This window comes from Trichomycterus rosablanca, chromosome 4, assembly GCF_030014385.1.
Source record: "Trichomycterus rosablanca isolate fTriRos1 chromosome 4, fTriRos1.hap1, whole genome shotgun sequence".
Taxonomy (NCBI): domain Eukaryota; kingdom Metazoa; phylum Chordata; class Actinopteri; order Siluriformes; family Trichomycteridae; genus Trichomycterus; species Trichomycterus rosablanca.
In genome coordinates, this window is record NC_085991.1 from 41634803 (window position 1) to 41659029 (window position 24227).

The following is a 24227-nucleotide window of genomic DNA, read 5'->3' on the forward strand; positions in this document are numbered from 1 at the left end:
CCCGACATACTGCAAGAAAATATCAGAGACTGTAGATTAAGCTACACTTAGACATTCCACAGACAGGTTCAGTAATGCTCCCTAACATCTTTCCTTTCTTTCTCTGTACGTCTCTCTTCAGTTTCTCTGCAGGACATCAACATGAGGAAGGCATTTAAAAGCTCCACCATTCAGGATCAGCAGGTGGTGTCTCGTGCCTCCATCCCCAATCCTGTCATCGAGATTTACCAGTGTGCCGATAAACCTCCTCCTCTCAATATCCTCTCTCCATACAGGTCAGCACTCCTGGGCTTACAGCGTCCTCATTCATCATCTCTAACATTCATGTTAAGCACAGTTATGGTTTCGAAATACTTCGAAATAAAGATGTTTGCAATACAAAGTGATGCTATTTGTGCCAGAAAGTGGGTGTGGTTTGATATCCTACTTATTTACAGCTGCTTTCACTGCTGGCTGCGTACTTGGTCCACATATCTCATGGCATGTCATTTCTATGCAAATACAGTATGTTGCCTTGCTGGAAATATGTTGTCTTTTGACTAAAACAAACATTAAACGAACACTAATTTGTATTCTCACGCCTTTGGGTGGTGGACCATTATCAGCACTGCAATGACACTAACATGTTATTGACTTGGCAGTGTGTGTTGCTCTGATATTAGTGTATAAGGTGCAACTTATTGGCATATTTATAAGGAACAATGACCACCTCTTAGCACTTGCTGTATTACACTTGGGTTGATCTTCATCTAGTATTTTATTAATAGACACTTTCTGATCACAGATTGTGCTTGGTCATTCAAATCCTGGGTCAAGGTTGGCAAGCCACAACAAATGGGTTGCAAAAAAAAAAAAATAATAATAATAAAAAAATGGGCACAATTTTAACAGGCACATAAACACAAAACAGACTTGTACACACATTCCCCCTTGTGGAGGCTTTGCATTGCATCTTGGGACTAGATTGCCACTGTTTTTATGAATAAAGTATATTACGTTTTGTGTTTTGTTTTAATGCATGTTTTTGTTGCCTGGGTCACTGTAAACATCATGGACAACATATGGGTTGCTTGAAAAACCCCTGAATTAGCACTATTCTTCTCCTAGTATTGACATATAGGTGGTTAAAAAACCTAACAGTGCTGTTGCACCTTATACACACAAACCAGGACAACACACACTACCTTGTCATTGCCATGTTAGTGTCATTGCAGTGCTGAGAATGGTCACCGCTCAAACATTATTAGGTCAGTGGGGGTCCTATGGGGGTCTCTTTTGATTAATAAATTGGGTACAGGAGAGTGACAAAGCGTGCAGAACAATAGAGGGGTTAGAGTAAGCAATTTTACGCCCACAAAGATCATCTGTGTGGTTGGTGTAGCTTCTAAAATATGAATGAATGTAAGTACCAGATAGTTGTACCTAATTAAAAGTGCTTTTTTATTTACATGGATTAACAATAAATTTCTTTATAATGGAATTCATTACCCTGCATTTAATTGCTTGAGTGAAATGCAGTCAACACTTTACTTAAAAGATCTAATTTACGAACAACTTGTTATTTACTCTACTGCTTTATACTCCTATCTGGACCTAACAAGTGTGCAGTAGGCAAACGTTTTTCACCTACACGAGGCGGGTTCACACAGGGATCGGTACCTCGTACGAGGAGTCACACACTGATCTCCATTATTCACAGTCTCTGAGCAGGGATCTTCAACCAGCCAGCAGAGGTTGCAGCAGTAATGAGAAATCCCTTTGACCCGTCCTCCCTCAGACATAGCCAATTATGTCTGATCTCATTTTTTAATCAGCCCTAAGCTTTTTGGCTGCTCTGTAGTCACTTATGTTTGCTATTTCATGCCAGTATTTAGTGGCTGCACCTCAAGCATAGTGCAGTTAGTAGGCCTGATTAGCTACAGCCCTAGATAGTTGGATGTGGGCCCAGATTGTGACAGAATTACCTTCCTAGCTTGTACATCTCTCTGTGTTAAAGAAAGGGAGCTGATGAAAGGAGAGGGAAAACTGTTTACCGTAGTCATTTTATCACAGTCGAAGGAGATTCTAAATCCTCTGAGTAAATCTTTATTCTTTAGAGACGATAAGAAGGATGCACTGAAGTTCTACACAGATCCATCTTACTTCTTCAACCTGTGGAAGGAGAAAATGCTGCAGGCCACAGAAGACAAGAGGAAGGAGAAAAGACGACAGAAGGTTTGTAGGAGATTAATGAATGATCTATTCGACTTCTGCTTTTATAACACATTATAAAATGTAATTAACACTAAGTCTGTTAGACAGTTCTCGCACTAGTTTGTTTACTATTGCTGTAGGATAAGGATAGGCTAGGGTAGGTGGAATGCCTTTATTTGTCGTATACATATATACAGTACAATACATTCTTTATTCACATATTCTAGCTCCTTTGAAAAGCTGGGGTCAGAGCACTGTGGCAGCCACTTGCTGCAGTGGCTGCATGGCAGAGCCGGGATTCGAACCCATGCTTTTCGCCCATGCTTTTTGCACAGGCACCTCTATCTGCTAACGTGGGTCCTTACACAGCGTTTTGAAGAATCCACCCACTTAGTTTGGTCATCCCACCCAGCAGACACATTGGCCAATTATTGTCTGCTGCAGGCACTGCCAATTGTGCCCGCTAGATGGTGCCCAGCCGACCGGTGACAGAGCCGAGATTCACTGTGGCATCCACTTGCTGCAGTGGCTGCATGGCAGAGCCGGGATTCGAACCCATGCTTTTTGCACAGGCGCCTCTATCTGCTAACCAGGGTGCTTACACAGCGTTTTGAAGACCCCACCCACTTAGTTCGGTCGTCCCACCCAGCAGACACGTTGGACAATTATTGTCTGCTGCAGGCACTGCCAATCGTGCCCGCTAGATGGTGCCCAGCCGACCGGTGGCAGAGCCGAGATTCACAGTGGCAGCCACTTGCTGCAGTGGCTGCATGGCAGAGCCGGGATTTGAACCCATGACTTTTCGCCCATGCTTTTTGCACAGGCGCCTCTATCTGCTATGCTGGGTCCTTACACAGTGTTTTGAAGACTCCACCCACTTAGTCCGGTCGTCCCACCCAGCAGACACGTTGGACAATTATTGTCTTCTGCAGGCACTGCCAATTGTGCCTACTAGATGGCGCCCAGCCGACCGGTGGCAGAGCCGGGATTCACAGTGGCAGCCACTTGCTGCAGTGGCTGCATGGCAGAGCCGGGAGTCGAACTTTGCTTTTTGCACAGGCGCCTCTATCTGCTAACCAGGGTCCTTACACACCCAGCAAAACTAAAGTTAGACAATTATTGTCTGCTGCAGGCACTGCCAATTGTGCCCGCTAGATGGCGCCCAGTCGGCCGGTGGCAGAGCTGAGATTCGAACCTAGGAGTTCAGAATCTCGGCGCTGGTGTGCTAGCGATATATCCCGCTGCGCCACCTGGGCGGGCTAATGGATAGGTGCAAAATTAAAGTTTACATTACATTAATGTAAGTTTAAAAACATTAACAGAAAAAGAACTTACAACTTAGAATGTATCAAGATGTCACGTCACTTGTATACATACACTTATTCACCTAAACCTAGGGGCAGTTTAGAGTAGCTAATACACCTTCTGCATGTTTTGTACTTTGGGGAAGCTGACATAAACACAGTGACACATCCTCACATACAGAGTCACAGCCAACGATCAAACCCAGATGCCCAGAACCTGCGTTGCTATACAGCATTTACCTTACCAGCCAGAAACTATGTAATTGCTGTTTAGAATAGACATGAAACTTTATCATTTTAATAGGTGCTAGAAAGTCTGAAAATGCACATCTAGTTGCCTATGCTTTGTATGATTTACCATTTTATATAAAGCTATTCTTAATTTTTTTCCCACAGGAGCAGCAGAAACAGGTGGAAGAGCCTGGGCGAGAGGTCAAGAAAGTGCGGAAAGCTCGGACCCGCAGACAAGAGTGGAACGTGCTGGCGTATGACAAAGAGTTTCGCCCTGATGCCCGCTTCACACCCTCTCCATACCACGGCATGTCCTCGGAGGGATCCCTCTCGCCAGACAGCAGGTGAGAATTGCTTAGTGTTCAGGGATTGCATATCAGACTTCAGCTGTAAGTGGTTGCTGCACTGCACTGAGCTTAGCAGTCAACACAACTAACTAAAATTCTTATCCAGACCCTTTTGGGCTCAATTCTTATTTCCATATATGGGTTTCTTTAAAGGAAATAATAATGTTTCCTCTTATCAAAAACGATTCTCAAACCAGCACATGGCATGGTTATGTTTTTACTGGTACAGTCTGCTGCCCTCTAGTGATTGTCTCGAAGCAGTTGGAAGCTACACAGTTTTTAAACATTTCCACAATAAGCAGGTGAATTGGTAACGGGTGAGAGTATCATGATTGGTATACATGGTGGACCCAAGCAAAGATGAGCTGTGGCTCACTACTTTGACAGTTCTCATTCTAGATGTGACACAGTCAGTTAAAAAAGAACACAAAGTGTAAAGGTGATGCAACACATGGTAACCATGCCTCTGTCTGATTGTTTTTAAAGGTGCTACAGGCATCAAAATTTACACTTGATTATATTTACACAACACGGTCCGTGTACCTTTGGTCATTCCTTTTTCACTTTAAAAAGCAAAACTGAACAACAGAAAACTGGACTTTTTTCATTTTTCATTTCAATATCAAAAATCCAATAACAAACAAACAGAAATTGAAAAACAGGTCATATTTTCTATCAGTTCAACCGGAAATAAACACAAAGCGTGTGCATGCGCTGACATGCCTATATTTGCTTCATAAGCAAATGCTTCATATTTGCTTCAGTGTAAATTAAGCAAGTGTTAAGAAGACAAAAAGTAGTAACAACGTGACGACTTGTCCCCTGTTCTGACTTTTGTGTCTACTTTTTCTATGCCCTTCTAATTCACACAAGAACTATTTTTCCTAAATAAAAGGGCTATTCTAAGAAAGAAGAATGTTGTTTTCTAACATCTCACTATCGTCACAATATTAGAATTTACATTCATAATTTTTTTACTATGTAGGACTCAATTCTGTAATACAGGCAGAACTAATCGTACATGTCACTGTGTAACTATTACAACATTTAATGCATTTTAATCAGCGTTCTGCTTCATGCACTTTTTAGACGCTCGCTTTTTTTATTGCAGATTAATTTCGCATTTAAGAAACAGCTTTAACTAAAAATTAAGAAAATAACTTTTTGAAATATATTTGATTGTTGTTTGCTCCTTGTTTACTGCAGAGTTAGTTCGTGCAATTTTATTCATTTTTAGATGTTTATTTGGCTGAGAACGAAGAAATACTATAACACAAGAAAAATAAATAAATGATAATAATAATAAAGAAAAATATAAATAAATAAACAATTTTTGTTTGTTATTTGAAATGAAACTAAAAAACTTTTTTCAATTTTGGGATTTGAAGTGAAAAACGAATGACCAAAGGTACACGGACCCAACAGAATTAGGTTTGGAAATGTTTTCTTTGTACTTTGTCAATTAAGTAAAAAATTCAGGATAATGAACGGCACAGATTTTATTTATTGCATTTTATGAAATGTCTCAATATTTCCAGAAATTGGGCTGGTATGGACATAACATTAACATATGAACAAAAAAAATTTCAACAATTCACGCCCACCACTAAGTTGTCACTGTTGGACCCCTGAGCAAGGCCTTTAACCCTCAATTTTTTGGGTGTAATTAGCTACCACCTACCCTTTTTGCAGGTCATTGATGTCAGACGCAGGTGAACATTCATACCCGGGCAGCCCAATTCGCCCTGCACAGCACACTCCACCCTGCAGTGCTCCGCCCACCATCGATGTCAAAGGGGCCATGCTCAGTCCCTCTCATACCCAAACACTGCAGCGAACCTACAGGCCCACTGGCAACCTGTCTACTCCGGCTGGAAGAGACACTCTGGGCAGAATCCAGCCCTCACATGCAGCTGCACCTACAGACCCTGCTCTCAATGGTCCTCGCCTTACCCAGGCTAAAGACTACAGGTGGGCACTATTTTACATGCATTTTTAAAGTGCCACATTTCACAGCAGTCAATAAATTACACTCATAAATTAAATGAAAGTTTATATATAGAAGCTACGGTACATAGCACAGCCTACTATTAAAACAGGGGAGTTATTTTGACGACTCTGATGTACAAACAAAAAGTGTGTAAGACAGTTTTACTGTAAGTGTATAGATTTAAGTCCCCTAGTGACAACACAGCTAAAACATTGTAGCTTGTTCCAACACTAAACATTTTCTGTTTTCTCCCGTAGCATTCATCAATCCCATCAGCCGGAGTTCTTCATCCCTCCTGCTCCCCCTCCTCCTCCTCCCCCTCTCATCCCTTCAGCTCAGACAGCCTTCGACAGCCCCACTGCTCCCTCTTCTTCCTCTTCCTCTCCCCTGCCTCCCAGCACCATGGCCTCTCTGTCCCGTTACAGCTCCTCACCACCTACACCTGCAGCCCCTCCTCCACCTCCAGCCGGACCTCCGACACACACCCACCCTCAAGCACACAGCCTGCCCCCAGTGCAGGCAGAGACCCCGACCGCCAGGAAGCCTCAGGTGCCTTTGGTCCCTATGAGCGATGCCCGAAGCGATCTGCTTGCTGCCATACGCAGAGGTAAGTGACAGAGAGTGAGGTATCATATTTGCTGTGTTTTGTCTTTAGCTGTCTTTTTATTGTAGCTCTTCTAGGCCCTTGGAAGAACTGTTTAGGGACCATACAGTTGAGATTCTAATGCACAATATGAACCATGACCTTACTGTCGGCTTCAGAATTCTTGGCAGCTTTGTGAAAGACAGATACATCGATCAGGCATAACATTATGACCACCTTCCTAATATTGTGCTCCGAGCTAGACGAAAACAAGTGGTCTGACTAGTAAAGAGCATGATCCCAGATCCCAGAGAGATCTGAAGCAGGCATGCATGTGGCTTTTTCTGTGCATAATGCACACCTCCACTTTAGTGACAAGGCGTGGTCCTCCAGTTACAATTTATCACAGTTTAAAGCTAATCTAAGATGTGCTCCAGGGCTCAGTCTGAAAATCACTGATTGCAACAGTCCTTCATTAAAGCTGTGCATTTGTAACATTGTAAAGTGGACCCAGTGTAAACTACAATTGATGAATGTATCATTTAAACATCTATGTATTTTTCCCTCAGGAATTCAGTTGAGGAAAGTGCAGGAGCAAAGAGAGCTGGAAGCTAAGAGAGAGCCGGTGGGAAACGATGTGGCCACGATCCTGTCACGCCGTATCGCTGTGGAGTACAGTGAATCAGACGAGGACTCCGAGCCAGACGAAAACGAGTGGTCTGATTAGTGAAGAGCATGATCTCAGATCCCAGAGAGATCTGAAGCAGGCATGCATTGATGAGATTTACAGTACAGCACAACTGCAGACAACAATGTAGCAGACGGTTGCTTTTCTAAAAGCCTGAGCAGGACCGGTTGTTTGTGCAGCTTTCTCATTGTTCCATTTGATTTGGTTCAGTTATAATTTGCAGAGCGCTTTAAACTAGAAGGTATTGTCACAAAGGTCCTAAACCCCAGTTAAGTCTGCCAAAGATGGTATAATCCAGTGGTCCCAAACCACTGGGCCATGGACCGGTACCGGTCCGTGGGTCATTTATTACCAGGCCGCACAGAAAGATTAAATAATTAGAGATCGCTACATCAGCAATGAAACACTACTTTTTTACAGGTGTTATTGTCTCCAATCACCCCTAGGTGGGAGCAGCGTCTCGTTGCAGCAAAAAAAGCTCATTTGGGAGTAGTACAGTTAGTCTATCTTAAATCCCCCACCCCTGTCACTCAGGTGGCGCAGCTGTAAAAACACATGCTGGAACCAGAGCTGGGATCTCGAATACATCATATCAAATCTCAGCTCTTCCTGCCAGTTACGCTGAGCGGCCACATGAACAACGATTGGCCTGTTGTTTAGATATGAGCGGGATTAAGCCGGATGGGGTCTCTCTCATAACTAATGCAAATACGACCTCTGCTGGCTGATTGATGGCGCCTGCACAGAGATGAGAAAAGAGTGCTCCCAGGGCGTGTCTCTCCGTACACAGTGTACACAGCGCTGAGCTGCACTGCACTCGTCAAAGTGTAGGTGAAGATGCATACGGCATGCTGCCCACGTGTCGGAGGGGGCGTGGGTTAGCTTCGTTCTCCTCAATCAGAGCGGGGATCGGCATTAGTGGAGAGGAAGCATGACACAATCGGGCAATTGGACGCACTAAAAGGGAGAAAAAGGGGAGAAAATGCATAAATATGCCGGGCCGTGAAATTATATCTTATATGAAACCATGGAATCCATGGTGCAAAAAAGGTTGCGAACCGCTGTTATAATCCACAAGTACCGCAGGCTAAAGTACCATACAATTGCTTTCTCAGTAATACCGGTTCCACATTTGCTGCCATTTTTACCATTATTGTTTTTGGTATTTCTGAGATAGATGTTCAGTAGATAGACAAAGCTCAGACTGCATTGACAAAAACGCTTTTGCACTGACTGTGCCATTGTTTCCTATGAAATGAGGCCGTGACGCTACCTTGAGCATTATGCACCGGACACATTTACCGCTTTGGCGATCGGCTGTTACAACTTGTCGCTGAGCTCAAGCTCCAGACGCTTTAAAAAGCTTTTGAAACTTGGGTAAATCAAATTGTTTACATGGCATAAGCACAGAAGTAGAGACATAATATATAATAATACAAGTATTTATTTGCACTTTGATGGCAGAGATAGAAGAGCTTTCATGAAGAGATAGTGGGGGAGAGTTCCAGAGTTTGTGAGCAGTAGAACTAAAGGACAGTCCACCCAACACACAAGGATCTAAGAGACCAGGTATGACAGTAAGGGTGAAAGAGCTCACTAAGGTAAATAGGGACCATGAAGGGCATTGAAATTTAAGCAATATAAGTTTGTACTTGATATGGGATATGGAAGGATATTGGTAACCAGTAAAGCTGATTGATGATGGGGGTGGTGTGAGCAGAATGCTTCATATAATGTAATATATGATATAATATAACATTAAATAAATTGTAGAAGAGCACTAGGTGCACTTCTACTGGTGCTGGTCATAAAATTAGAATATCATGAAAAAGTTGATTTATTTCAGTAATTCCATTCAAAAGGTGAAACTTATATTATATATATATATTGTATATTATATTCATTCATTACACACAGACTGATATATTCTTTTAATGTTGATGATTATAACTGACAACTAATGAAAACCCCAAATTCAGTATCTCAGAAAATTAGAATATTACTTAAGACCAATACAAAAAAAGGATTTTTAGAAATGTTGGCCAACTGAAAAGTATGAAGATGAAAAGTATGAGCATGTACAGCACTCAATACTTAGTTGGGGTTCCTTTTGCCTGGATTACTGCAGCAATGCGGCGTGGCATGGAGTCCATCAGTCTGTGGCACTGCTCAGGTGTTATGAGAGCCCAGGTTGCTCTGATAGTGGCCTTCAGCTCTTCTGAATTGTTGGGTCTGGCGTATCGCATCTTCCTCTTCACAATACCTCATAGATTTTCTATGGGGTTAAGGTCAGGCGAGTTTGCTGGCCAATTAAGAACAGGTATACCATGGTCCTTAAACCAGGTACTGGTAGCTTTGGCACTGTGTGCAGGTGCCAAGTCCTGTTGGAAAATGAAATCTGCATCTCCATAAAGTTGGTCAGCAGCAGGAAGCATGAAGTGCTCTAAAACTTCCTGGTAGACGGCTGCGTTGACCTTGGACCTCAGAAAACACAGTGGACCAACACCAGCAGATGACATGGCACTCCAAACCATCACTGACTGTGGAAATTTTACACTGGACCTCAAGCAACGTGGATTCTGTGCCTCTCCTCTCTTCCTCCAGACTCTGGGACCTTGATTTCCAAAGGTAATGCAAAATTTACTTTCATCAGAGAACATAACTTTGGACCACTCAGCAGTCCTTTTTGTCTTTAACCCAGGCGAGACGCTTCTGACGCTGTCTCTTGTTCAAGAGTGGCTTGACACAAGGAATGCGACAGCTGAAACCCATGTCTTGCATACGTCTGTTCATGGTGGTTCTTGAAGCACTGACTCCAGCTGCAGTCCACTCTTTGTGAATCTCCCCCACGTTTTTGAATGGGTTTTGTTTCACAATCCTCTCCAGGGTGCGGTTATCCCTATTGCTTGTACACTTTTTTCTACCACATCTTTTCCTTCCCTTCGCCTCTCTACTAATGTGCTTGGACACAGAGCTCTGTGAACAGCCAGCCTCTTTAGCAATGACCTTTTGTGTCTTGCCCTCCTTGTGCAAGGTGTCAATGGTCGTCTTTTGGACGACTGTCAAGTCAGCAGTCTTCCCCATGATTGTGTAGCCTACAGAACTAGACTGAGAGACCATTTAAAGGCCTTTGCAGGTGTTTTGAGTTAATTAGCTGATTAGAGTGTGGCACCAGGTGTCTTCAATATTGTACCTTGTCACAATATTCTAATTTTCTGAGATACTGAATTTGGGGTTTTACTTAGTTGTCAGTTATAATCATCAACATTAAAAGAAATAAACATTTGAAATATATCAGTCTGTGTTTCACTTTTTGAATGGAATTACTGAAATAAATCAACTTTTTCATGATATTCTAATTTTATGTCCAGCACCAGTAGGTGGTGGGGTCAATAACAAGTGTGTCAGCTACTGTGTTTGAATCTGCCTGGTTGAAGTTGGGTAGATTGGGAGAACGAAGGCCGTGCTACAGTGGGTAAATGCTGGTAGACGTTAAACTCTTCAAGACTTCTTCCAGGATAAAACAGACATTGAGCAGAGGAGCTGGAAGTAGATGTCTTGGGAGGTTGAAGTTTATTTGTGGTCCTGAACAGAGCAGCCAAAAGCAGCCACCTTGTATAATAGTAGTATAATAGCAGGCAGTCCAGGTAGTGTTTAAGGGCATCGCTGTACAAGCAGATGTAATTCCTGTTTCCTTGTAGAGGCGCTCAATATGCCTTCTATTTGCCTTTATGTCCCTGAGCTCAGTGGTAAACTGTGAGGGGGATCCAGAACAGGGATGTACTAACTACGGCCCGCAGGACATAAACTGTTTAGAAATAAAATTGAAGTTGGCCCGCTATTAAGCAGGTTAAAAAAAAAACAGCTTAAACTGTTTAAACTCTGGGTGTCGCTACTGCATAAAACAAATCTAAAACGCTCCCCATCTTCTTCTCTCCCCCCCCCAGTCAAAACATTAATGTTACACCTAGATTGGCCGCTCAGGTGGCGCAGCGATAAAGTACGCTAGCGCACCAGAGTTGGGTTTCTAGATACATCGTATCTACCTTTCCGACTGGGTTGGGCGGCAGTATGAACAACATTTGGCTGTTGTTCACGGGCTTAGGGGTAGAGTCGGAGGTCCTCATAACTGGTACAACTGCGGCCCCTGCTGGTTGACTGACGGCGCTTGCACAGGGCTGAGGAATAACATTGAGGGGGGTGTGACCCTCCGTGCGCAGTGTCTCTCGGTGTATGAACTCGACTCATGCAGGTGAAAAATGCAAGTCTGTACTGATTGCGTGCCGGAGGGGGCGCAAGTCAGTTGAGTGTCGTCCTCAGTCAGCGGCAAAGGGTCGAATCAGTATAGAGGATACAATCAGGGTAATTGGACATGACTAGAATAGGGATAAAAATGGTTTTTTTATAATTAAAAAAAATAAAATGTTACACCTAGATTAACGTTCCTGAGTTTTTCAATAAACAGAAATTAAAACGACTAGAAAAGTAGAAAACTAGCGAATGCAATTTTAGGTGAATATCATTTCTCTGACTTCAGAAGGAAGTGTGTACATTTAATTTAAAGAGGTATAATAGTCTTCCCATTTTGATTGGTGATGAGTGAAATTGGCAAAATCGTAGTTACTCAACAGTCATTCAAATAAAAAATAAGTGTTAGTAATCAAGTGGCTATATTATACTTTTGTTTCATTACAATATAGTCTGTGGCTAGTGTTTACATGTTTTTCACTCTATCTGGCCCCAAACAAGCAAAGTTTGGACACCACTAATCTCAAAGCAGGGACCAGTTCAGTAAGGTGGCATGAATATTGAGTATGAGCAGTGTCATTGTAAATTAAAACCATGTCATCAGAGGAGGAGCGTTCATGGAAGTCTGAAGGTTCTCACATGACTACGCCCCTGTACACCAAGTAAGGTCTATAAAGACGAGGTTTGATACACAGAGCCCTGGCATCAATCCCAATAAACACCTTCAAGGTGAAACGGCCAATATTATTGCCTGACCGCACGAATGCTCGTTTGATTGAATGGGTTCACCTTCCAACAGCCACAATCTAAAATCTTGGTGTTAGCCTTTCCAGAAAAATGTGGGGGTGTTTAGTCAGGTGTCTACATACTTTTGGGCCATATAATGTACCAGATGGTCTAGTGTAAAATAAAAAGGTTCAGTCATCATATCCTTCATTCATTACTGTTCTGCATATATTGACCCAAATTTAATGATAGAAATATTTAAGTAAATGCTGTTTGGTTTTCAGAAAATTTAGGCTATTTTTTCAATGTTTTGCTGTTTTATTTCTCTTTTTTTGGTTTTTAGATCATTTGTACAGAACAAAAGTAATTATTTTAGCTTTTTTTATTTTTTTATTTGCTTAAATGTGACACTGACGGCTGCACAAAAAATAGTTCATACTTAACCTTTAAATGCTTGTGTGTGTGTGTGTGTGTGAACTGCAAGTTGAATGTAAAACATCTCGTGTTTTTAAAAGTAAAGTCTTGTATAAAATTGCAGTAAAACTGCCTGTAAAGATTAAAAGAAAAATATTGTCATGTGAATAAACACTGCACGCATGTCAATAAAATATAACCAAATATTATTGTGGTTAATGTTGCTGTATGCACCGTCATGCTTGTGTTTGCAGTGATAAGTCTTTTGGGCCAGCGGGTGGGTGGTGCAGCGAGAAATTGCACCAGCCCACTAATGCAGGGATCTAGGGTTCAGGGAGGCCAGCAGGGACAGTAGATGGACTGGCATACTGTCCAGGGTGTGTTACTACTTTGCGCCCAGTGATTCTGGAGAAAGCAGACGCACCACGACCCTGACGAGATTAAAGTTACAAATATGGAAAAATGAAACCTGTCGAGCAGCAATCTGGATTTAATCTGGAGAGCAAAACAGAACCGTGACACTAAATGGGTATCAGGATGTTAAATTGGGCGGCACGGTGGGTAGCACTGTTGCCTCACAGCAAGAAGGTCCTGGGTTCGATCCCCAGGTGGGGCGGTCCGGGTCCTTTCTGTGTGGAGTTTGCATGTTCTCCCCGTGTCTGTGTGGGTTTCCTCCCACAGTCCAAAGACATGCAAGATACTAAATTGTCCAGGACTGTGTTCCATATAACCTTGTGAACTGATGAATCTTGTGTAACGAGGAAATACCGTTCCCGTCATGAATATAACCAAAGTGTAAAACATGACATTAAAATCCTAATAAACAAACAAACAGGATGTCAAATTGGGGGCTGAAACTTCATGTCGAGTTCAAACTTTTAGAAACAAAATATTCTTGTAACTAAATTGATTTAAATCTAGAATTCTTTTAAATTATTTATTTACATTCTTCACCTTTAAGTATATTTGGATGTTTTTAATTTTAGTTGCATTTGTCTTCAGATTCTTAAGTTTTTTTACTTTAAAATTTTTGGCAGCACGGTGGGTAGCAGTGTTGCGTCACAGCAAGAAGGTCCTGTGTTCGATTCCCAGGTGGAGCAGTCTGGGTCCTTTCTGTGTGGAGTTTGCATGTTCTCCCCGTGTCTGCGTGGGTTTCCTCTAGGAGCTCCAGTTTCTTCACAGTCCAAAGACATGCAAGTGAGGTGAATTAGACACACTAAATTGTCATTAAAATACATGAATTGATGAATCTTGTGTAACCAGTAATTACCTGTTGTATCATGAATGTAACCAAAGTGTGTAAAACATGACGATAAAATCCTAATAAAACAAATAAACACTTTCAGATTTCAATATTTTTTTGGGATTTATACTTTTGTCCCTGATTTGGCATGGGAGCGTGGTATCAATTGAGAGGGGTGTGGTTTCATGAATAACAGCATAAAAAAGGACCATCATCAATGTTTCATCAACCAGTGTGAAATGTGATACTTATACAGCAAGAAGGTCCTGGGTTCGATCCCCAAGTGGAGCGGTCCGGGTCCTTTCTGTGTGGAGTTTGCATGTTCTCCCCGTGTCTACGTGGGTTTCCTCCCACAGTCCAAAGACATGCAGGTGAGGTGAACTGGTGATACTAAATTGTCCATGACTGTATTCGATATAAACTTGTGAACTGATAAACTTTGTATAATGAGTAACTGTTCCTGTCATGAAATAACCAAAGTGTAAAACATGATGCTAAAGTCCTAATAAACAAACTATACACCAAATTCAATTAAAAAGAGGGTCGTCAGGTGACAACGAAGGGGAGGAAAGAGAAAAGTAATGTCGGAATAATGGAACTGTAAAAATAAATGTAGCCAGACTGTGGAAAAGCTGTAGAGCTAACCAAACAAACTACGAGCTATCTAGTGTACAGGAATGGTTGTGTTGCCTGGCAACAGTCCAGGATTATTTGTGTTTGCAGAATTAAATAAATGATTAAAAAATTTAATCATATTGTCGCTTATTACAAACATAACCACAAACCAAAAAGAAACATGTATGCCATCACACATAAACACTTCTCCTGGTGGTACATATTACATACACTGATGAGGCATAACATTATGACCACCGCCTTGTTTCTACACTCACTGTCCATTTTATCAGCTCCACTTACCATATAGGAGCACTTTGTAGCTCTACAATTACTGACTGTAGTCCATCTGTTTCTTTACATACTTTTTTAACCTGCTTTCACCCTGTTCTTCAATGGTCAGGACCCCACAGGACCACTACAGAGCAGGTATTATTTAGGAGGGGGATCATTCTCAGAACTGCAGTGACACTGACATGGTGGTGGTGTGTTAGTGTGTGTTGTGCTGGTATGAGTGGATCAGACACAGCAGCGCTGCTGGAGTTTTTAAATACCGTGTCCACTCACTGTCCACTCTATTAGACACTCCTACCTAGTTGTCATCTTGTAGATGTAAAGTCAGAGACGATCGCTCATCTATTGCTGCTGTTTGAGTTGGTCATCTTCTAGACCTTCATCAGTGGTCACAGGACACTGCCCACTGGGCGCTGTTGGCTGGAAATTTTTGGTTGGTGGACTATTCTCAGTCCAGCAGTGACAGTGAGGTGTTTAAAAACTCCATCACCATTTGTGTCTGCTCCACTCATACCAGCACAACACACACTAAAACACCACCACCATGTCAGTGTCACTGCAGTGCTGAGAATGACCCACCACCCAAATAATACCTGCTCTGTAGTGGTCTTAAAAGAGTCCTGACCATTAAAGAACAGGGTGAAAGGAGGCTAACAAAGCATGCACAGAAACAGATGGACTACAGTCAGTAATTGAAGAACTACAAAGTGCTTCTATATGGTAAGTGGAGCTGATAAAATGGACAGTGTGTGTAGAAACAAGGAGGTGGTTTTAATGTTATGGCTGATCGGTGTATATCATTTATGCCTACTTATAAATGCATGAAAAAATCATCATGAAGTACAGTTTATTGAATTATAATGTCATCTTAAACCAAGAAAAACATTTTCTAGAAATAGGTACAAAAATCTTTAAAATCATTAAAGGAATTTTCTGTTCAACTCCATGATCATTAAATGCATAGAATATTAAACACACCATTCAAGCTTTTCTGAATTATGGTCCTGGGTCTAAATAAATTATTATTACGTGTAATGAGCAGTAACAGACGTACACGCACAAGATCTTAAATCCATTTTCAAATATTTCTCAGTAAATATTGGTTTAAAATCAATACTTGAAATGAACTGTGGTTCGGAAGCCCTAAACAAAGTTTAAACTCTAATACTCCGCTTCAGTCTCAGTGTAAAAAAAATAAAGAATGTGAAAATGCTAAGTGCATTTAAATACCTGAAACTAATCTCTATGCACAGTCCTAACTTGGTGAATGACACTAAATGCTACACATAAAAACAGCAGTTTTACCCAGTGCATTTCTACTTATTACTCTGAGCATCTTAATTTATTTTCTTAGTGTTATAAATAATCTCCACCACTATAAAACTGCTCAGATAAAACTGGCAAACCTAAATACATAAATATGTTTTTTATTAAAGGTCCTGACGAGGCACTGGATTATATTAACGTGTTACTGTATCAACCCTGCGTTCACACCGGCAGTGAAGTGAGACGACAAAACGAAACAGTGATGGAACTGGTCATGCAGGGCAGAGCGATCGTCTGTGCAGACGACCAATCAGAACTCAGCAAGGTCGGTCCAAATCATTATTATTTCCAGTGTAAAACAATCTCCATGTAGTTCCTAGAAGGCATTTACTACTTTAAATATTATGACAGTAATGAAAGTCTGGTGCACCTTAAACTGGGTGTTACAGTTTTAAATCCTTGCAGGGCTATCTGCCAGTCAGGCATCTACACAGACCTGACGGCCATATAGCCCAGCTTTTGATAGGTGCACTTGTTTGTCAGTGCACTCTCAGTGCCGGTCCCATGCCCGAGTTGCATCAGGAAGGGCATCCGGTGTAAAACGCTACCAAATCTGGTATGCAGATCAGAATGAGCCGCTGAGGCCACCAATAAAATATGAAAGATCTGTCTAAAACATGCTGCCATACAATATAGTGTGTAAAGTTAGTGTAACAATACAATAAAAAAATAATTGAATTGTATGTAAATTCAATTGTATTCATCATATATTGAGTGATAGAATGATTTACACTGATCAGCCATAACATTAAAACCACCTCCTTGTTTCTACACACACTGTCCATTTTATCAGCTCCACTTCCTATATAGAAGCACTTTGTAGTTCTACAATTACTAACTGTAGTCCATCTGTTTCTCTACATACTTTTTTAGCCTGCTTTTACCCTGTTCTTCAATGGTCAGGACCCCCACAGGACCACTACAGAGCAGGTATTATTTGGGTGGTGGATCATTCTCAGCACTGCAGTGACACTGATGGTGGTGTGTTAGTGTGTGTTGTGCTGGTATGAGTGGATCAGACACAGCAGCGCTGCTGGAGTTTGTAAACACCTCACTGTCATTGCTGGACTGAGAATAGTCCACCAACCAAATATATCCAGCCAACAGCGCCCCGTGGGCAGCGTCCTGTGACCACTGATGAAGGTCTAGAAGATGACCAACTCAAACAGCAGCAATAGATGAGTGATCGTCTCTGACTTTACATCTACATGGTGGACCAACTAGGTAGGAGTGTATAATAGAGTGGACAGTGAGTGGACATTGGATCAGACACAGCAGTGCTGCTGGAGTTTTTAAATACCATGTCGACTCACTGTCCACTCTATTAGACACTTCTACCTAGTTGGTCTACCTTGTATAGCTGATAAAATGGACAGCGAGTGTAGAAACAAGGAGGTGGTTTTAATGTTATGGCTGATCGGTGTATTTAGTGTTGATAAGTTAACGTATGACACATTTATCCACACAGAAAAAAGCTAGACAATTAGCTTGACAATACTTGTGAACAGGTCTCCAAATTTGGACCGGGTGTGGTCTGGACTTGCCACTATGAGCAGGTGAGCTATGTTATGTGAGGGTTCGAGATAAAAAGGAGGTTATGCGACCAAGATGCTTCTGTCCAGTTATTCCACAGCCAAAAGCTGGCAATGCTACTGGTGAAGCCGAGTGACCTGAGGTAACCTTGAGACTGTAATGCCCACGGGCAACAAGCAGACAGTGATTCGGGCAGGAAAAATGCTGCCGGTGTGCACACAGGGTCAGTGACAAACACTGGACATGAGGACAGAGACCAGAAAACGATATACAGCATAAAGCAGCTACGTAGAGTCCAGCCTCTACATCGCTGCTGTTCTAAATACTCTTATACATCTAACTTGAGAAATACTCCAAGGTCAAAGTTCACCTCCTGGCAGTACAGAAGAAGTCGTCTTGTATAACTCCTCCCATGTCCTCGTCTCTGCCGGGACTGTCCCATTACTGGCTTGGGACCCAAGACTATAGCTTGTATCTTTAACGTCTAGCCAGCCCCGGTTTCTGGGACCCCTCCCCGCTCTTTTCTGCTGCTTCATGACGGCCGCTCGTACCCGGTCTTTATCCTCCGGACGGATCCAGCGCAGGTTGGAGTGTTTGAGGTGGTACCGAGTGTCGCCGTACCACTGAACGATCTCGGTCCGCGTCAGGCCTGTCTTTTGCTGCAGGTACGTGTAGTCGTCGCTGGTGGGCCACGGGCAGTGCAGGAAGCTCTGCCTCAGCATGTTCAACTGCTCCCACGTCTTCTTCCGGAGGTTGGGTTCGGGGCCCACGGCGGGGACGTAGCCCTTGAAGATCGAGGTTGAAGGAGATGACGAAGCGGGAGATGGAGAAGGGACTACGACGGATTCTTTCCGGTCCCGTTTTAAAGGTGCCGGGCTGTCCCGGCGCTCGGGTTCTTTCATCTCTTGCGCTTTGCTTGGGTCTGATTCTGTGATGTCATCCTCCAGAGGGGCCTGCTCGTCGTTCATGTCCACGTCGAGCTCGTAATCCAGTCCCTCCCCGGAGCCGGTGGGTTCGTCGTCCTCTGGGAAGTCGTCGTCGTTCAGTCGTCTTGGATCGCTTTCTGATGGGGATTGAGTCTGCCTGGTCATTTCGGTCACCCAGGACCGAGTGCCCCGGCGGAGCTGGTAGCGACTGTCGGCGAACCACTTCCGGATCTCGTGACGTCCGAGTCCGGTGACGCGCTGCAGGCGCTGGACTTCGGCCTCCGTGGGCCAGTTTGTCCGGACGAAACTACGCCGAAGCACCATCAGCTGGTCTTTGGACTTTTTCCGCTGCATGATCGTGGGGCCACGGCGACCTTCTGCTGACTTTTTGGGGGATTCACGGATGTTTAATATGTCAGGCTTAGATTCATGAGAAGGGAACAAATGAGCGCTGCCTTTGTCCAAGGACGCGATTTCAAAATCACCCATGTACTGGGCGGTACTGTCAGTCTGGTGCTGAAACTGTTCGAACCCATTGGTGTACTGAGGAATGATACTGTAGTTGTTGACCTCATCCTGGAAGAAACCTGGCCTGGGTGTGTAGTATGCCTGACTCAAATATGTGTCCATCACAGATACCGGCTGTAGTGTATCAGATGTCCTCTCCTGATGTGCTAAAAAACCATCCTCTTCCCCTTTGCCGTCCTCCTCCTCTTCCTCCCGACACTCCTCCCCAATCGGCATTCCTTGCAGACGGTACAATTTCAGCCGCGTTTGCCTAATGTCGTCTTCAGCCCAGCTGATCCCGTAGCGTACCCGCTGCATCATGAACCACACTTTGACGCGCTCTTGCGATAGGCTGCAGCGACGGGCCAGAGCGCCGATTTCCTGTTCTGTGGGGTACGGAAAGTCGTTAAACACTTCTACGAGCTCCGAAACGGCGTCCAGCTCGTGAATCTGCTCAGAGCGCACCCACACCAGTTTTAGTCCGTCAGACACCAGCGGAAGACACACCAGGTGCGTCTGGTTGAGGCTGGACGTGCCCGACGAGGCAGCGTCCTCACTTTGGTTTTCTTTGCTAGAGTCTGATGAGGAAGAAGCTTTCCTCCGAGGCAGAATGGAGGCAGAAGGTGTGCTTTGGCTGATTTTGGCAGCTGGTGGGGGTTTCACAGTCTCTTTTTGCTTCACTGCTGGTACCTGGTTTTCTAGATTGCTTGTAATTGTGCTGGTCTCTTCCGAGTCCATGGGTGAGGAAGACATGGACTCCTCAGAAAACTGTAAGAGAAAGAAAAAGTGTCAATATTAGTCAGATACGATGGTATGATAAATGAAAGACACATTTCTGGGTATAATGGTTGTCTGGTGTCGGTGCTTTTCTAATTTACTGTTCTCTCACACTAGGTGTTAGGATCTACTGCCCCCCTCAATTATCCTATCAAGCTTTTTATAAACCTGTATTAAGTTTAAACCCATTTGTGTGCGTTAGTGTATGTATGTGCAAGTGTATGTGTGTTTGTGGGTGTGCGTATGTTAGTGTGTGTATGTGCATGTAAGTTTGTGTATGAGTGTGTATGTTCGTATAAGTGTGTATATACAGTACATAGTTATGTGAATAATGTATTAGTGTGTATGTGCATGCAAGTTTGTGTATGAGTGTATACACGTGTGTGTGTGTGTGTGTGTGTGTGTGTGAATAATGTGTCGAAGTGTGTGTATGTATGTGTTTGTGAGTGTGCGTATGTTAGTGTGTGTGTATGTGCATGTGAGTTTGAGTATGAGTGTGTATGTTCGTATAAGTGTGTATATACATAATAATGTGAATAATGTATGTGTGTGTGTATATACAGTGTATCACAAAAGTGAGTACACCCCTCACATTTCTGCAAATATTTCATTATATCTTTTCATGGGACAACACTATAGACATGAAACTTGGATATAACTTAGAGTAGTCAGTGTACAGCTTGTATAGCAGTGTAGATTTACTGTCTTCTGAAAATAACTCAACACACAGCCATTAATGTCTAAATGGCTGGCAACATAAGTGAGTACACCCCACAGTGAACATGTCCAAATTGTGCCCAAATGTGTCAATATTTTGTGTGACCACCATTATTATCCAGCACTGCCTTAACCCTCCTGGGCATGGAATTCACCAGAGCTGCACAGGTTGCTACTGGAATCCTCTTCCACTCCTCCATGATGACATCACGGAGCTGGTGGATGTTAGACACCTTGAACTCCTCCACCTTCCACTTGAGGATGCGCCACAGGTGCTCAATTGGGTTTAGTCCATCACCTTTACCTTCAGCTTCCTCAGCAAGGCAGTTGTCATCTTGAAGGTTGTGTTTGGGGTCGTTATCCTGTTGGAAAACTGCCATGAGGCCCAGTTTTCGAAGGGAGGGGATCATGCTCTGTTTCAGAATGTCACAGTACATGTTGGAATTCATGTTTCCCTCAATGAACTGCAGCTCCCCAGTGCCAGCAACACTCATGCAGCCCAAGACCATGATGCTACCACCACCATGCTTGACTGTAGGCAAGATACAGTTGTCTTGGTACTTCTCACCAGGGCGCCGCCACACATGCTGGACACCATCTGAGCCAAACAAGTTTATCTTGGTCTCGTCAGACCACAGGGCATTCCAGTAATCCATGTTCATGGACTGCTTGTCTTCAGCAAACTGTTTGCGGGCTTTCTTGTGCGTCAGCTTCCTTCTGGGATGACGACCATGCAGACCGAGTTGATGCAGTGTGCGGCGTATGGTCTGAGCACTGACAGGCTGACCTCCCACGTCTTCAACCTCTGCAGCAATGCTGGCAGCACTCATGTGTCTATTTTTTAAAGCCAACCTCTGGATATGACGCCGAACACGTGGACTCAACTTCTTTGGTCGACCCTGGCGAAGCCTGTTCCGAGTGGAACCTGTCCTGGAAAACCGCTGTATGACCTTGGCCACCATGCTGTAGCTCAGTTTCAGGGTGTTAGCAATCTTCTTATAGCCCAGGCCATCTTTGTGGAGAGCAACAATTCTATTTCTCACATCCTCAGAGAGTTCTTTGCCATGAGGTGCCATGTTGAATATCCAGTGGCCAGTATGAGAGAATTGTACCCAAAACACCAAATTTAACAGCCCTGCTCCCCATTTACACCTGGGACCTTGACACATGACACCAGGGAGGGACAACGACACATTTGGGCACAATTTGGACATGTTCACTGTGGGGTGTACTCACTTATGTTGCCAGCTATTTAGACATTAATGGCTGTGTTTTGTGTTATTTTCAGAAGACAGTAAATCTACACTGCTGTACAAGCTGTATACTGACTACTATAAGTTATATCCAAGTTTTATTTCTATAGTGTTGTCCCATGAAAAGATATAATGAAATATTTGCAGAAATGTGAGGGGTGTACTCACTTTTGTGATACACTGTATATATATATATGTGTTTGTGGGTGTGCGTATGTTAGTGTGTATTAGGGTTGGGCGGTATGACGGTATGATGGTATACCGCGATATTAAAAAATGGTGACGGCATTTAAAAATGTGTAGCGCCAAATTTCTGCTTAAGGTCCACCTTGAAAACGGAGACTTTAAGATCTGCGCGCATCCACAATAAGGGAGGGGCAGGAGTTGTAGGTGGTTGGAGCTCACTGATTGGTTGTGGGGGTGCTCACTTTTTGAGGTGATAACACAAAAGCTAGAAAGCGCTCTACATAGGGTGTGTTTAAACACCTAGTGAGCTGCCTTGCTGTCTTACTGCCTACATAGGCAGCTGCCTCAGTAGAGAGGATTCTAATAAGTCAATGACTTATTATAAGGCAGGTTATTCAAACGCGATTCCATCGAGTTTTGCTTGCTAAGCTAACAGTTAGTATCTTGCCCTTCAAAACCATGGTATGGGGTGGCACAACGCGCTGGCATGTCATCACATCTGTGTACCGAATACAGTTACATTCACTGACAAGCCCGAACTTGCAAAAAAAACACACTTGTGCAAGTTTATACAATATAATATTATGTCTGTTTGTGTGTGTCGCGCTCACTCTTCACGATACTCGGATTTCGGATTTGAATTCCGACAATAAACAGCTTTTATTATGACTGATTAATTCCCCGTACTGATGTGAAGCAGAATTGGTGCATTACAGCCAATAAGAACGGCGCAAAAATGAAAAGAACATATAAAACATATATATAACAGTTCCCAGAGATGCGACTCGGTTCATTTGAAAGAGCCGTTCAATAGAATCGGATTGCTCGCGAACGACCCATTAGTAACAGAGAGACGTCCGCACACCCCCCCAACTCCTTGTGGGTGTGCGTATGTACACAGGGCTATGGCCTTGGCCCGGGCGCTCAACAGACACGATTGGCTGCGTCTGAGGGTGGGGAGGTTGACGGGGTTTCTTCTCTGACCTCTGCTGACTGGATGAGATGCCTGCAGAAGTGGTGGACGATTTACAGAGGACAGTTCCTACTGTCTTGTTGCCATATTGTTAGAAATCCCTCAACAAAGGAAATACTGTACTGCATAAATATGTATTGTGGTAATGTTATCATGCTGATCTTTTTTAAATGTTTCCTCCTGGTCTTTGTCTCAGGGGTTTGTCTTAGGGGTCATGCGGTTATATTAAAATGTGAGAAAGGTGGTATTGTTTTAAGTTTTATGAAAAACAAAAGATGTATTTACAAGAGATCCACTGCTAATGAAAATAAAAGTGGATCTATTCTGTAAACAATTAAAATTCGATTTCAAAAACAATTCGATTTCTGCTCCACGTTGCAATAAATCATTTACTTCATTCTGTGGCCATATTGAAGCCGAAGTGCCCAAGTGATTAATTACAATAATTAAAGTTTAAATCAAGAATAATAATGCTGACACAGAGCAATACAGAGTAAATCTGTAAGACTACGTTAAGTGCAAACAGTACAATAAGCCGTCTAAAATATCTACCGACAGAACAAACACAAAACTCACATTTCCTGAAGTTGGGCTCTTTCGTCCCTCTGAAATTTGGTCTCCTAGAGGAGAGGCAGCTAGTCTTTCTTTTTCATCTGCTCCTCTACATTTCTCATTCCTCTGTGGCTTGGGACCAGACAGGCCAGTAACTGGATGTACAGAGTGCAGATGTTGACTAAACGAAAGGACGTCTTCTGCTCTGTAGCCGCAAATCCGGCATTCGTAAGCGTCGTTGGCCTCGTTGTTTCCCACTTTTACGCGTGCCCCGGTCTTTGTGCCCTTACGTGCCTCTGATTTTTGGTTTTCCTCACAATGAAGAGCTGCTGCGGATGGCTTGTCGCAACGTGGTGGCTCAAGCTGCTCCATTGCGACCTATTGAAAAATAACGTCAAAGGTCAGTATTTCAACATTTTACATTTGTAGTGGGTGGCCAGAAGCCTTTTTGCACACAAACATCTCTCACAGCTAGAGCTAACATGTTCTTTAGGGCTCTGCTGCAAACCACAAATCACTGTACTAATTAGTACATCACTAATGATATTACTATATTGACACAATAAACAGTGTTGCTGGGTGGCTGAACAAATAATTCAGA

The 24227-nt window shown here is 43.1% G+C and overlaps 2 protein-coding genes across 5 annotated transcripts in view; one reads left to right on the top strand and one right to left on the bottom strand.

Moving 5' to 3' along the window:
• Positions 1-16888, top strand: part of zgc:109889 (uncharacterized protein LOC553542 homolog) — a 45123-nt gene extending 28235 nt beyond the window's left edge. For 2 of the 4 annotated variants that reach the window (XM_062994314.1, XM_062994315.1), the window contains exons 4-11: positions 122-275; positions 2097-2214; positions 3894-4072; positions 5768-6046; positions 6323-6672; positions 7218-7415; positions 8801-8905; positions 13762-14069. In XM_062994314.1, the coding sequence (XP_062850384.1) occupies positions 122-275; positions 2097-2214; positions 3894-4072; positions 5768-6046; positions 6323-6672; positions 7218-7375 (1238 nt within the window). In that variant the 3' untranslated portion in view covers positions 7376-7415; positions 8801-8905; positions 13762-14069. Of the gene's footprint in view, positions 1-121; positions 276-2096; positions 2215-3893; positions 4073-5767; positions 6047-6322; positions 6673-7217; positions 7416-8800; positions 8906-13761; positions 14070-16312 lie in introns of those variants that run through there. The other 2 variants (XM_062994316.1, XM_062994317.1) reach the window with 2 other exon arrangements.
• A 1206-nt stretch (positions 16889-18094) lies between these two features.
• Positions 18095-23998, bottom strand: homezb (homeobox and leucine zipper encoding b). The gene is made up of 2 exons (XM_062993589.1): positions 23651-23998; positions 18095-19936 (listed from the first exon to the last, which is right to left on the bottom strand). The coding sequence occupies exons 1-2, from the start codon at positions 23996-23998 to the stop codon at positions 18095-18097; spliced, it is 2190 nt and encodes a 729-aa protein (XP_062849659.1).
• Positions 23999-24227: the final 229 nt, after the last annotated feature.

Coding starts and splice junctions, on each gene's coding strand:
- homezb (XM_062993589.1), bottom strand. CDS start 23,998: ATGGAGCAGCTTGAGCCACCACGTTGCGACAAGCCATCCGCAGCAGCT. Junction 19,937..23,650: donor AGAGCCCAACTTCAGGAAAT/GTGAGTTTTGTG, acceptor TTTCTCTTACAG/TTTTCTGAGGAGTCCATGTC.